The sequence below is a fragment of the Scleropages formosus genome, chromosome 11, assembly GCF_900964775.1.
Source record: "Scleropages formosus chromosome 11, fSclFor1.1, whole genome shotgun sequence".
Taxonomy (NCBI): domain Eukaryota; kingdom Metazoa; phylum Chordata; class Actinopteri; order Osteoglossiformes; family Osteoglossidae; genus Scleropages; species Scleropages formosus.
This window is the reverse complement of record NC_041816.1, coordinates 20100450-20114940: the sequence shown is the minus strand read 5'-3', so window position 1 is coordinate 20114940 and position 14491 is coordinate 20100450. Positions and strand designations below refer to the sequence as shown.

Below are 14491 nucleotides of genomic sequence, written 5' to 3'. Positions count from 1 at the left end.
GGGAGTGATTGTATATGGCTCGCTCCCTTTAACTCTGAGTTACAGCAACGGGATATACGCTCCTGACACTCCCCTTTATGACCTCCGATCGCTTTAAATTTTACCGCGGATGAGCAACAAGCAGGAAACACCGAGGCTTTTAATTTTGTTGTAGTATCAAACCATGGCATATAGTTCGGAACTTTTTTTTTTTTAAAATCACATCTCCAAGTGTATCTCTAGCAGTGTTAACTCAAAGAGTGCAGCATTTTGTTTTTTAAATAAAGCAATTTTACTTTTTACTTTCGTGACGAGAGAGTTAAAAAGCAAGTGGCTAGTAAATATTATACATAGCTGGATATTTTTATTTTTCAACATAGTCCATAATAGGTTAGAATGATAATGTACATAAAAAAAAAAAAAACTACTATGCCTTCCAGCAGGGGGCGCGGTGGTGCAGTGGGTTGGACCAGGTCCTGCTCTCCAGTGGGTCTGGGGTTCGAGTCCCGCTTGGGGTGCCTTGCGATGGACTGGCGTCCCGTCCCGGGTGTGTCCCCTCCCCCCTCCGGCCTTACGCCCTGAGTTGCCGGATTAGGCTTCAGTTCCCCGTGACCCCGTATGGGACAAGCGGTTCAGAAAATGTGTGTGTGTGTACTATGCCTTCCATAACTATTCAGTACTCTTGAGCACTTCACGAAATGGTATATTGATTGAAATTATGCTCTCTGTCTGTAATATTTAAAAATGCATAGTAACTATGATAGTTTCAATAGTTTGAAAATATTTTTAATAACAATGAATGAAAAACTGCAATATGCAGATTGCATGTGTTGTGGAGGTGTCAAGTTTACACTGATTAAAATGAGTTAGCCTAATGACACAAATACCTTAAAATTGACCTCTAGAAGTAAAATAACGTTTTTTTTTTTTTTTTTTGATGAACACCATCTATTATACGAATAGTCATGTTAGGAAACTCAGGTAAAAGTGTAACAATGAAGACTACTGACAGTTCTCCTGCAGGAGTAACCAGCTTCCTTTGGAGGAGATATTTTTTCTTTTTCCTTCATTAAGTCAAATAAAATGATAGTATCACATTGAATATACAGTAATCTTGCAGCATCTATAACTATTGCATCTATATTCTAGCCATACCCTCTTTGGTATGAAAAAAAAAGTGGATTTTGCATGCACTTTTTCATAAACTTAAGTTCTGTAACATACACTGTACAGCTAGCAGCCCATTCATGTCACCGTTGGGTCAAAAAAAGTCAAAATAAAATATTCATAACTTATATACTTCATACATAAACCAAAGGAGCACTCATTAGACTAAAGCAGAATCTCACTTTATGTATTTTTTGTGTCTCTTTCCTGTCTCTTTTTGTTACTTTCCAAACGGTCCGTGTTGCTAGTTGAAGGTCTGGGGACATAATAATCAATGGTGGCTTGTTTAAATGGAATCCTAAATGGAGGTTTGTGCTTCTCTCTTCGAGCAGAGCTGGCAGAGGTGCCGAGGGCAGTGGAAGGCAGTAACCCTCGTGTTGCTGTGAACTCTGGGAACACCCGGGGCCGTAGCTGAAGGCTTGCAGCTGAAGACCTTCCGGACAGAATCACAGTCACATTTCGGCATAAAATTACTAGAGTGAAGCCATCTCTGACACTATAATCCCTCAGAACCAACCGAATTCTATCAAAGCTGATTTAAGTTGCATTTGACGTTACCTGTCTCCTGAACTGTGGAATCCTGGGAAACTTCCTGGGGAGTACAGTTAGGAAGTTAAGATGACTTGTTTTGTTTAAGGCAATAAAAATCACATTTTTGTACAGATAGTTGGTTTCGAAACAATGGCTAATTTATTACCTCTGGCACATGTGTGATCCAAGCTGAACACGATGGACTGATGATGAACAGTGATGGGACGGGCTGTGTCCTGGTGGGCAGGCTGAGATAACCAGCGATGTGTGACAGCTGAGATGGTGGGGGCTCGGCAGTGTGGAGCTTGCCATTGAGGGACAGTCGTTTCAGATTGCTGGTGCTGGGGAACCTCTCTGCCTCCTAGGTGCCGTTGATCTGCCAACAAAAGGTGTGTGCGGTGAAGGGGGGCACTGGGTTTTAAAACACACACACACGCACATTCTCAGAACTGCTCGTCCCAAATGGGGTCACGGGGAACCGGAGCCTACCCGGCAACACAGGGCGTAAGGCCGGAGGGGGAGGGGACACACCCAGGACGGGACGCCAGTCCGTCGCAAGGCACCCCAAGCGGGACTCGAACCCCAGACCCACCGGAGAGCAGGACCCGGTCCAACCCACTGCGCCACCACGCCCCCCTCGTTTTAAAACAGTTTTTCAAAAAAATTCATGTGAAAATGAAAAAAAAAATATTCGACATCTCAAATTACACATACCCCTGACAAGCTGGGCAGATCTGATCCCTCCTCCATTGCGCCGGGAAGCTGAAACCGCTGTCTCTAGCTGCGCTTTCTGAAACGTTCATAAGCAATGTCTCGCACAGCACATCATCAAGTAGTCAGGGCAAAGTAAACCATTTTTGTTACCCAGAGCGTCCCAGAAAGAACACAACCTTCACCGGCTTGTCTTCCAGTAGAGGGATCTGTCCGGTGGTGCTGGTACAGGAACTAGACGCAGGGACCCAAGGTGGCCCCCTCTGGCCAGTCTCCTTAGTCAACCACGGTATCTGTAACAAAAGAGAGTAATAGGAATTTGTACCTTATATAACAGGAGAACTGCTGTATAATTCATTTAACCCAATGCTACACATTTACGAAGGTAGAAATTGATTGATTCTGCCTACCTTTACTTCGTTCTTGTTCTCACTCTCCACTGCCATGGACTGTTGTTGTAATGTTACTTTTAATTGTCCTCTACTGATTAGTGCTGGCATCTGCAAGTTTTAGTAGGGAGAGAAAACACACTCCTCAGCACAGATCATTGATCAACTAAATTACACATCAGCCAAGTGAACAGGTATGCTGCTTTGTATCCCCATTCCACCACTAATATATGATGCGCTGTAGCTGAACATAGCAGGTCTTATTACTGGTAATAAAACCGTATAAAATGTATTTATGTTATGCATCACACAATGCACTGAGACGTATCATCGGCAATGTAACCTGAGGTCACTGGGTGTTCTGGGTCTTTCAAAATCAGACACTTTGACTTATGCGGATGAAGTCTATGTCCAGGGAATGTTCCTTTGATCCCGTAGCTCACCTCTCCTGATCTACAGCCATTTAAATGTCCTCTGTGTAGCATCAGGATCTGCTTTGATGGCCTCCATCTTCTGGCTGCCTGTGACACCCAACACACTGTAGGCCTATACACTGACTTTCCTGCAAATCCTCTGCAGCCTACTTTGATAGGCACATACCTTGTTCTCCAGCCGTTTACTCCACCAGCTCCTCATCCTTCACCTTCTTTCTCTCATTAGACCCTTCTGTCCATTCTTGTCAAGAAACTCTAAGCTTCAGCATTTCTGATCTTAGAGAGAGTTCTGTGATGGTGGCTAGAAACTTAAATAGCCTTCCTAAGTCATTTATATTTACATACATTTACATTTATTCATTTAGCACATGCTTTCTCCAAAGTAACGTACATCTCAAGTCAACCATCAACCGCTAGCCTTGTGCCATCACCAGAGGTCCTGAACTGGCAGTGAGTGCTGATCCTACTCTTTGACATTCCTTGACGAACACTGTTGTCTGTCTTGCCAGCAGGTCCTACTGTGGGCCATTACAACACCGACAGATTCTGCCATAGCCTTGAGCACTTGGTTTTGATGCCAACGACAGTGATCCTCACTTATCTCTTTTGGGCAGCTGCTGAGGATGTGCTCCAATGTCCTTCTCTTTGGACATAATGAGCATGATGGAAAATCAACTTTTCCCCAAAAATCCATGCATAACAAAATAGAAAAAGTAACTTAAAATAGCTTCAAATTACTATAGCCTCAACATAATCAAATAATTAAATGTTCAGCACATTTTTTGAAAATTTACCTGAACCTTTTCTCCGAAGTGTTTTACTGTGTTAAGCTACCTACAATTATTTACCCATTTGTACAGCTGCATAATTTTACTGGAGCAATTTAGGGTAAGTGCTTTGCTCAGGGGTGCTACAGCTGGAGACTGGATTCAAATTTGTGACCTTTAGGTCCAAAGGCAGCAGCTCTAACCACTACACTACCAGCTGCACCGCAATTTTTTCACAAAATATACATAGAAGATTAACAAAGTATATTTTATGTGCAGGGAACATTTGTATGTATGCATTTAGCTGATGCTTTCCTTCAAAGTCACTTATAATGTTAAGCTACTTACCCATTTCGACAGCTGGGTTAGTTTATTAGAGCAAATTAGGGTAAGAACTTTGCTCAAGGGCACTACAGCTGGAGGTATGATTCAAAGGTGTGATTATGTGACATAAAGGCAACAGCTATAACCAGTCTGCTACCAGCTGCCCCAAATTAAACCATAGCTACCGCAGTGGAGGTAAAAGGTACATTGCCTTAATGTCTTGGTGGATAATCTTCGGTACTGTGCTCTGTACTTGATGCTGACGTAGTCTATTCCTTTCTTTGCGTGTCTTCAGATGCTTTTTCTTGCATTTCGTTACCTAAAGGGGACAAGACACTGCGACGTGAATGAATCGCACAGCTAAGTGGTACCACAATTAGTTATCAATAGAGGGCAGGATTCTTCTGCAAAAAGATGACTGTCAAATGTAACTATTTAGGGTTGATGTAATACAAGTGATGTAAGGACTGGTTTGTTTCAGTAATAGATGGCTACCTATGCTGATAACTGCTGGCCAAGCATATTTACCTACAACAATATCACAGAATAATCTGAGCACAGCATCTAATAGGGCTGAGATGCTGAACATATTGAATACTGGTATAACGAAGACCACTAAAAAAGTCACGTCTTTCTGCAGCCTCCCTAGTCATTAGATCTAAACATCGCTGAACATTAATGTGAGGTTTTACAGTGTTGAGGAACATTTTTCAATCTCTCAAATTGCTCTAATATCCCAGTTCACAACGTTAAGAACTCTTGCAACAGTATTTTTAAGCCTCGATTGATTATTTACTTAATATTTATCAATTGTTTGGTGTTTCCATTATTCTTCCACCATTTGTGTATGTTCTGTGTTTGTTCTCTACCTTTTGTGCTCCGTAAATAAGGTGAACAGGTAGACCATCAGATTCTGTGCTGTTTGAGCCACTTGTACTGTGAGAGAACACAAGAAGCATGGACACATAATATTGCATATATTAATAAAGTCAAGTGTTAGCTACATACATCCGAATGCTTATAAGATTTGACAGGAACTCATATTTCATACAAAATTAACATTACAAACCAAACGTTGAGCAAATACTCCAAAAAGTATTTAAAAATCCTGAATGAAAGTGCAACACTTTGAATAAATATAAGCAGAGCAGTGTAAATCTGTTACCTGGACTCGATGTCTGACAACGAAACACTGCTGAGACCTTCAGAATCCACCTCCTTGCCCAACTTCTGCCGGATCTCTTGTCGTAACAATGTCTTCAGCTCCATCAGGCACTGGTGCACCTGCAAGGGCAAGCAAGTCAATAACAGTCATAAGAGTCGTTACAAATGTAATACACATCATTAAGTCACATATCACTGGTAAATGAATTTTCCAGACCTTCTAAAGCAGGGACATTTCAAGTTCAGTCCCCAGGTGTCTTTTAGTTTACTGTCTTGCCTGGACCAAATTACCTGCCTTTCTGAGCTCTCAGTAATTTAAGAAGAGCTGTAAGACCTGTTGGACTTAGTCCACCCGGACACAAATCCTCAAGCATCCTCGTCCCTGTTTCCAGCTACACAAACCACAGTAAAGTTTGAAGACAAACCACAGTAAAGTTTAGGACCTTGGCTGTATCGGGGTCAAAGTAGTCCAGCAGGGTGTCACAGAAATGATACCCCAACGATTTTAAGTCCTTTGTAGAGAAATGTGTCCCTTTCCTGCTCCCTGAAGAAAAAACACACACAAACACAAACAACTGAGAACAGAAACATACTGTATCTCACCGTTCAGGCTGTATTACCCGGAGTACCCTGTATCCTACCTAGAGTTGACCCTCCAAAGGTGGACTCCATGGTGTAGCTGTTGGTGATCCCCAGCTTCCACATGACAATCCGTCCTGTGCCCTCTTTGCTTTTGTGGACTTTAAATTTACAACTCTTGTAAGAAAACTGGGGTGTTGAGAGAAACGAACACCAACACATCACTTCATCTGGACGATATACTTATTTTCTCGTGCTGAACTGAACTGACAGGTAGTGCTGCCACCAAATCCAACTTGAGTTGGTTCCATAAGAGTTTACCTGCATGGAAAAGGGCTGAAATGTACAAGGGTTGACTGAAAAGTTTTGAGACTGACTGTACTGCATGCATCCAATGTGTGCTGCGATTGGGCAGTGGTAGAGGAGTCAAAGCCTTGTGACTGTACTCCAGTAGCAGGACCAGTGTCTGTTCAGTCTTGGAATTGTTCTACCAAAAAAGTTAACTCCACTTTTCCAGTAGAGGCCTAAAGTGATGTCTCTTGAACTGTGCAGCAAAGACGTGTGAGTTTTGCCTAAAGCTGGGTAAAAGTGCTGAAGAGACATTTCAAGAGTTAAATCGAGGTGAAGGAAGGGTGATGGAACATTTACGGGGAATGAAATTTTCATGTTGCTTTCAGAACGATGCTATACATATATATATATATATATATATATATATATATATATATATATATCTTTGTTACACGTCTTCAAGCTGTTTATGGTGCTCTGCAAGAAGTGTGTAGAGTTTGAAGTAAAGGACTTTGAAAACGAAAAGGTCTCCAGCCTTGAGAAATCTTCAGATGTAAAATAACATGAACTGTAAGGTCACAAAACTTCTTAATCAACCCTCGTATTCCCTAAAAAACCTGTCCGCTCCAAACTTTTTGGAAAAGTCTTAGACAGTGATACATCACAACTCCTCCTAAATATTGTAACCTTTAGCACTTGTGCTGTATTTACTTGTACCTGTATGCATTTATTAATTTAGCCGACACTTTTCTCCAAAGCAACTTACAATGTTAAGCTACTTACAATTATTTATCCATTTATGCAGCTGGGTAATTTTTTCTGGAGAAATTCAGGGTAAGTACCTTTCTCAAGGGTATTTCAGTAGTGGGTGGAATTCAAACCTGCAACTTTTGGGTCCAAAGGCAGCAGCTCTAATCACTACACTACTAGCTGTACACAGTACCAGTATATCAGTACACTGATTCTGTCTCTGCAGTCCAGACCGTTATTTTCTGCTGTGAATTATAAAAAAGAGGCTTTTCTGTAACTGTTAAAAAAAGCTGACACATATCAAGGGCTCACTCAAAAATGAGAAGATGTTGCAGAAATGTGAACGCTGCATGGGGCAGCTCTTACTTGGTTGCCTGTGTTCTTGCTCATCATCAGAGGGAAGACGCGTGACTGCAGGCGAGGTGCAGCGCCATTCTTGCTGTCGCAGCCATACATGAAGACGTTGTTCTTCCTGCTGTGCCCGTGGAAGTCGCAGTAGAGGACCACCTCTCTCTCAGCCACCAGCCTGCGGAACGTGGACAACGAGACCACAGCCCGGTAAAGTGGAATTAGTAAGAAATCCCAAAGCTGATCGCTTCTACCGAAACACCAGCTGGAATATAAACGAGAATTAATGTGGTTATGAGCTCAGCTCTGTGCTGCCCTCAGCTGTTTTCCCAGCAGCACAGTAAGCCAACAGCTAGATCCTTCTCTGTTTAATAAGGTGACCATTAGTAAGAACAAATTAGGCATTTTTCCGAACTACACAATTTCCATATTTTTTTTAATAGAGAACACCAAATGTTTTCCTGACCAGATATTTTTGGCATCACACTGTACACTCTGGCACCTTAAACAGTGAAAAGGAGTTATTTTTTCATGTCTTGTCTGCAAGGTCTGAAAAAGAATAGTCGCAAAACTATCTATCTAGATTTCCGAAGGCAGCAGCTCTTACTACTGTGCTATCAGATCCATCCATCCATCCATCCATCCATCCATCAGCGTAGTGTTTACAGCCACTACCTTTGGACCCAAAGGTTTCAGGTTAGAATCTCACCTCCAGTAGTACTGTTGAGCTAGGCACTTACCCTGAATAACTCCAGTAGCATTACTCAAATGTATAAAATGGGTAAATAACTGTAAACAGATTTACACTGGAAGTTGCTTCGGAGAAAAGAGTGAGCTAAATGAGTAAATTTACCCATCTATCCTCAAAAGCTCTGCTTGCCCTAATGCAGCAGAGTATAAGGTCACCGGTTCAAGGGTTCCAGCCATTAACTGCTTATGAACTGTACACACTCCCTGGCTGGAGCCTCCCCCATTACCTTTTTACCATGTTACGAGTGTGCCACACGCAAGGGAAGGAGTCACGCAGGAGCGTGCAGTAGTTGCGGTTGAGATCACGTCCAGCCAGTGAGCAGCGGTAGTTGCCCACCACAACCCCATCAGGGTTCAGCATGGGCACCACCTTGAAGACAAAGGTGTCACGCAGCAGCCGAGCATCTGGAGCGTCGCTCAGGAGGAAGTCCAGTAGCCCCTGCATCACCCAGGAGCCACAGGTTTCACCAGGGTGCACCCTAGCCGTCACCACCACCGCCCTCTTAGCCCGGCTCGACGAAGGCGAGGTGATGGTCAGGACGTGAACGGCATTGCCAGCCAGGCTGCGACAGAGCACACGCAACTTGCAGTGGACAGCAGTGGCTGGGTCAGAGGTCACAGCAGTGAGGTAGCGCAGCAGGTCAGAGTAGGTATATGGATAGCAGTGAGCCAGGTAGCAAGTGTCAGCCTCATGGGGGAACTGGCATGTCCAGGTGAGTGAGTACAGGGCCTGACCCCCGTGCTCGCTCTGGTTCCGGTAGTACTTGATGTCGGAGCCAACCCGCCCCCATCCCGCCCCTTGGTCCCTGGCGGCCCTCTCCGAGTAGAGCAGGGGCTTCATTCCTAGGCAGTACAGGCTTCTGGACTTCATCAGGTTGACTATGGTGAAGCGGTAGGTCACTCCAGCCTTCATGTTCCTCACTCGGAAGTAGAACCACTGTGTGTGTTTTGTGGTGTACAGGTCGGTACGCAGGGTGAGCTCGTAATCATACACGCCTCTGTTAGGAGGAAACGACAGGACTGTTTTAATTAAAATGCATGTAATCTGCAAAAACGGCAATAATTAAACCGCTGACGGCTTTGTATTTTCATCATATGTCCCTAACGCAGCCATCAATGAAAAAATAATTATTCACAGTTAAGTTCAGTTCACATTCCCTGTGTTTTTCACTTCACTATAATTGTTAAGGTTTGCCTGTCATGAGCACATGCAGCCCTGAAGTGTCATCTCTAAAGTTATTCTAAGCACATTGTCAACAATGATTACACGCTCCACTTAATGACCGCGATAATAATATTTCTCAGCATATGTTCACAGTACGGACTGCACAGGATAGGTTCTGATTTTTAATCTAAAAAATGATGCAGACAAAGCAAACCGAAACAGAACTCCAGAACATAAAAGGGGGCATCTGGTACCATACTGGTTAGTGTCCTCACCCTAAAATCAAAGGACCAGTGGTATGAATCCCACCTTCTGCTACAGTACCCTTGATCATGGTACTTACCATGAACTCACACAGTGACAATTACCCTGACGTGTAAATGTTGTAACCATTTTGGTAAGCCACTTTGGCTAAATGGATAAATAATAACTAAATAGTAACAAGTCTCTCTATTAAAGGAGATAGTGTGTGTGTGTGTGTGTGTTTAATGGGTGTATCTCCAGCTGTCATGCGCAGCAACACAACCACTCACATCCGCACAGCTTTCTGGAGGTTTCCACTCTGAAAGCGGGACTCGAAGGCCAACGCTGTGCCATCGCCGCCAGCTTCACAAAAAGCGGGACCCTTGGCTGGTGCTCTGCTGCCGCCCACTCGAGAACGGGTGTAGAAGGGCGATTTTGTGGCTGTGAGACAAAGAACTATGGCATAAAACTCTAGCAGGGGCTCTCAGAAGGCAATAGACAGTGCTGTTGTAAAAATAAAACTGAAAATAATCCCCCGAGTTCAATGCGACAAAGGATTATCTTCACACACACACACACACAGTCGGAAGCCGCTTGTCCCGACCGGGGTGGCAGCAAGCCGGAGCCTAACCCGGCAACACCGGGCGCAAGGCTGGAGGGGACACACCCAGGACGGGATGTCGGTCCATCACAAGGTACCCCAAGCGGGACTCAAACCCCAGACCCACCAGAGAGCAGGACCGGGCCAAACCCGCTGCGCCACCGCGCACTCCTCTAGGATTAACTTCCAGTGTGTGAAACGAGCTCTTTTTGATGCTACCTGAGTCAATGCAGAAAACCACCTTTCCCCTCCCTTCTCCCACGGGCATCGGCATCTGCTCGTATCCAGTGGACTGGTAGAACGGCTCGGGTTCGGCGGGTTCCCATTCTGTATCGGGAGAATATCAATCAGGCAGTCTGGATTATTGCCGATTATGAACTGTTTAATTGTCGCAGCGACACCGGAGCTGGAGGACTGGCACGTAGCAGGCTTTAAACTATGTTTTAATGTGTTACACACGTGGGCATTAGGTGTGAGAGCGAGACATGTCCGTTGTACCGATGTGTCGAATTTCATCCTTGATGACTTGACACTCGACAGGCCAGCGGACTCCCTGGTGCGAGGCGGCTGCGGACAGAATGGCGAAGAGTCCCCGTGGCTCCGACAGCCGAGGTTTTGGACGATCCCCGTCAAAATCAAACACAAGCTGCTTGCTCCTGACTCGCACTTGCTCCGGGGGCCGGGAGACTGCCGATAACATGTTATTACTGTAATTACAATTACTATAATTGCCCGATGTTTTCATCCAAAGTGGCTTACATTTTTCCTCATTTAGACAGCTGTGTATTTTAGTGGAACATTTTAGGATAACTGCCATCTTTAAGTGTGCCACGGGAAGGACCATTACCAGCCACCTACTGGCAATCTTCAGGGCAACAAGGCTATATAGCAGAGTTTCTATTCTATTCTAGGCAGGTTCTAGAGTTTGACTATTTGACTATTATGAGTCCTTTATGGATCTCATGAAATATAAGGACCCCACCTCACAGAAAACATAAACAGACAAAAAACAAACAAACAATAAATAAATAATGATACATTGAACGTACTGCTGTGAAAATTGATGACCTTAGACATCGAAATAATCTATATCATAGACATGTTTGATTCAAAGCAAGCCTGAAGGCCATCCACGGACCCCTCCAAGTCAAGAACCCCTGCTATGCAACCAAAAGTGGATAGAGAATATTCTCATGTAAAATATATTTCTTATTATTTTCTGCGATAGTTTTTTTTTTTTTCATGATATCTGGAAATAGTTCATCTTCTTTTGCATGAAACTGTTAAAAATATTAAGAATTATTTAGGCGGGGTGGGCATAGGTGTTTTAAAATCCAGAGCCAGCTTTAGTTTCCTTTCCTCTGTCGTGTTGTTACTTTCCCCGCACTTTAACTGTACTTTTGTTCTTGCTAATTCTACTTGTATATCATTTTGAATTTCTGCACTGCTTTATGTTAAGAGCTCTAAAGCAGCATGATGGAGAGACTGCTAGATACTGCAGAAATTAAAGTTCTCAATCAATGACACACAACTGCTAATTGAATTAACCAAATGAAAATGTGACAAATGAATAACTGTGCCAGATTAATCAAACCAGCATGTACGTCGAACTTTAAAAGCACAAAACCTGCACACGCACTTGAAAAAATGAAAAAAAAAAAACACTGCCAGCATCTGATCTATCTGAGATATTTCTCTCACAGTCTTTGGCCCAAAGAAAAAAGCAATTAATCTGAAAGCCAGTGTGTGATGGTAACGTAGGAGAAACTCACACAACATCCTCCTCGTCTGCGTGTCATCATCTGCAGGGTCAGATCCGGAATCGTCACTGTCCGGAAAGATGTCCGAGTGCCTGGACCTCCGGACCTTCTCCCAGGATCTATCGGGGGAGAAGCTCCTCTGGAAAGGGGTGTCACGACCTTAAGGAGTAAAATTAGTTTTTCCATTTTCTGGTTTATGTATCTTATTAATAATAAGAATCAATGTATTCTGCTGATGCATGAATAGTTTCCATTTGCTGTGTCCATACCTGCAAACAATCCATAGTACTGAAGATGGTGTAGCATGAATCTCTCATAGGGGTCTTTACAAGTCTTTATTCAATAGCGGCCAGGAGAAAAATTGTTTCACTTGTTATTACTCTGTTACACACCTGTGATCACACCTGATCAAACTGTAGTTGTAAACAAATAATCAGTTCAGTTAATAAAATATCTCACCTTAAGTTAAAAGCTGTACATTTTACAGAATTACTATAACCATAGTATATTTTCATGAATACAAAATGGATGGACCAAGTCAAGCATGGGGTGAAATTTAAAGTTGGGGTTTTCTTTCTTTCTTTCTTATTTATATATGTAAATTAATTCATTCCTTGACCTTGGTATGGATTAGACTCTTAGTTACTAACCTTCATCACTGCATCTGCCCTCCAAACTTTTGCCCTGATGAAGGAAAAAATATAATTGCACGGCTTTACAAAATTCCTTTTTTGTTGCATCCTTACTCAGGCAGTGGAAATCATGTGGGGCCGATAAAGTTTAGTTAACATACAACTAGAAACTTCTTCATTTTTTTGAAGCTCACACTACTTCTGCAAAATCTCAGCGTACGAAATGAACTCGCCGGCGATTTCGAATCAGAAAAAGATTCAGAAGAAAAAGAAACAAACAAAAAGGAAATACTCACAAGTGAGTGGGGTAAACATTAGTTATTTTGCAGAAAGAATGAAGAGAATGAAGAGCGAAGTTTCGCTCTCAGCGCGACGCTGCAGGTTTACAACGTGGAGTCAGTGGCGACCGTCGTCATAGCAACGCTGAATGGAGTCCACTACTTCCGGTCTGTAACAGTCTCTAGCGCTGAAGGAGGATTCGTGTGTTTACAAGCAGTAAAGAAAATAAATTATTATTTTCATTATTATTATTAATAATAATAATAATAATAATAATAATAATAATAATAATGTCCAAAATTGTTATTATTATTATTATCATTATTATTATCTTTTAATAATAAAAACACAATATATTTTCAAATTATATTATTATTATTATTATTATTATTATTATTATTATTATCACCAATAAGTCCCTTTTCACTGTCTGTCTACTATTGTGATGCCTAGATTTGAACACCTTAGAACAGAACTAACTTAATATGATAATAATCCTAATTTGACAGTTGTACTTGCAAAAGATACAAAATGCACGAGGGAAGCTCATATTCAATCTTTTGCTGTAATTGTGTCCACTGCGTTTTCTTCCAAAGTAGATATGAAATCACTACAACACTGGTTTTTATATATATATAATATATATGTATATAGAGTTGGGGGCGCGGTGGCGCAGTGGATTGGACTGGGTCCTGCTCTCTGGTAGGTCTGGGGTTCAAGTCCTGCTTGGGGTGCCTTGTGGTGGACTGGTGTCCTGTCCTGGGTGTGTCCCCTCTGGCCTTACGCCCTGTGTTGCTGGGTAGGCTCTGGTTCCCTGTGACCCTGTATGGGACTAGTGGTTCTGAAAGTGTGTGTGTATGTATATATATATTAATATATATAATATTGGGGGGTGCGGTGGCGCAGTGGGTTGGACCGCAGTCCTGTTCTCTGGTGGGTCTGGGGTTCAAGTCCCGCTTGGGGTGCCTTGTGGCGGACTGGCGTCCCGTCCTGGGTGTGTCCCCTCCCCCTCCGGCCTTACGCCCTGTGTTGCCGGGTAGGCTCCGGTTCCCCGTGACCCCGTATGGGACAAGCGGTTCTGAAAATGTGTGTGTGTGTGTATATATAATATTACACTACAGAGGGACAGCTGGTAGAGTAGTGGTTATTGAAACTGCTTTTGGATACAAAGGTAACAGGTTTGAGCCTGACCTCTGGCTGTTGTACCCTTGAGCAAGGTACTACCCTGAATTGCTCTGGTAAAATTACCCATCTGTGTAAATGGGTAAATAATTGTAACCTTAACATTGCAAGTTGCTGTGGAGAAAAATGTCAGATAAATGTATTATGTTATATTACCAAATTCACACATTCATACCCCATTTTTAAAGGTATTGACTTTTATTCTATATTATTTATGGATGATAATACATTAATAACTGAACTCATAATATTTATTAATATATGTATATAAATACAAAAATGGCAAGCACTGCTTTTATTGACTATTTAACCTTTAACAATCTAAAAAAAAAAGAAGAAAAACGGTTGCCAGCCTACAGTATTTGACTTGGTTCTCAGACTAATGGGAGAAATGGCTGTACTAATTACTGCATTTACAACGAAACTGGGAAAATCAGGGAGAAAG

At 42.6% G+C, this 14491-nt stretch overlaps 2 protein-coding genes across 4 annotated transcripts; both read right to left on the bottom strand.

Moving 5' to 3' along the window:
- Positions 1–576: 576 nt before the first annotated feature.
- Positions 577–4028, bottom strand: LOC108940836 (uncharacterized). Of its 2 annotated transcripts, none has more exons than XM_018763229.1 (8): positions 3378–4028; positions 3221–3298; positions 2799–2888; positions 2568–2681; positions 2392–2467; positions 1844–2053; positions 1705–1738; positions 577–1579 (listed from the first exon to the last, which is right to left on the bottom strand). In XM_018763229.1, the coding sequence occupies exons 1-8, from the start codon at positions 3411–3413 to the stop codon at positions 1330–1332; spliced, it is 888 nt and encodes a 295-aa protein (XP_018618745.1). In that variant the 5' UTR covers positions 3414–4028; the 3' UTR covers positions 577–1329. The 2 variants fall into 2 exon arrangements, with proteins under 2 accessions (XP_018618745.1, XP_018618746.1); XM_018763230.1 differs by having other exon boundaries at positions 2574–2681.
- On the bottom strand, positions 3296–12979 carry agbl2 (AGBL carboxypeptidase 2). Of its 2 annotated transcripts, XM_018763228.1 has the most exons (15): positions 12882–12979; positions 12604–12637; positions 12223–12286; positions 11966–12112; positions 10692–10880; positions 10413–10520; positions 9883–10033; positions 8412–9182; positions 7453–7612; positions 6108–6234; positions 5910–6010; positions 5468–5586; positions 5172–5238; positions 4509–4621; positions 3296–3443 (listed from the first exon to the last, which is right to left on the bottom strand). In XM_018763228.1, the coding sequence occupies exons 2-15, from the start codon at positions 12607–12609 to the stop codon at positions 3434–3436; spliced, it is 2133 nt and encodes a 710-aa protein (XP_018618744.1). In that variant the 5' UTR covers positions 12610–12637; positions 12882–12979; the 3' UTR covers positions 3296–3433. The 2 variants fall into 2 exon arrangements, with proteins under 2 accessions (XP_018618744.1, XP_018618743.1); XM_018763227.2 differs by lacking the exon at positions 3296–3443 and having other exon boundaries at positions 4168–4621.
- Between the last annotated feature and the right edge of the window lie 1512 nt (positions 12980–14491).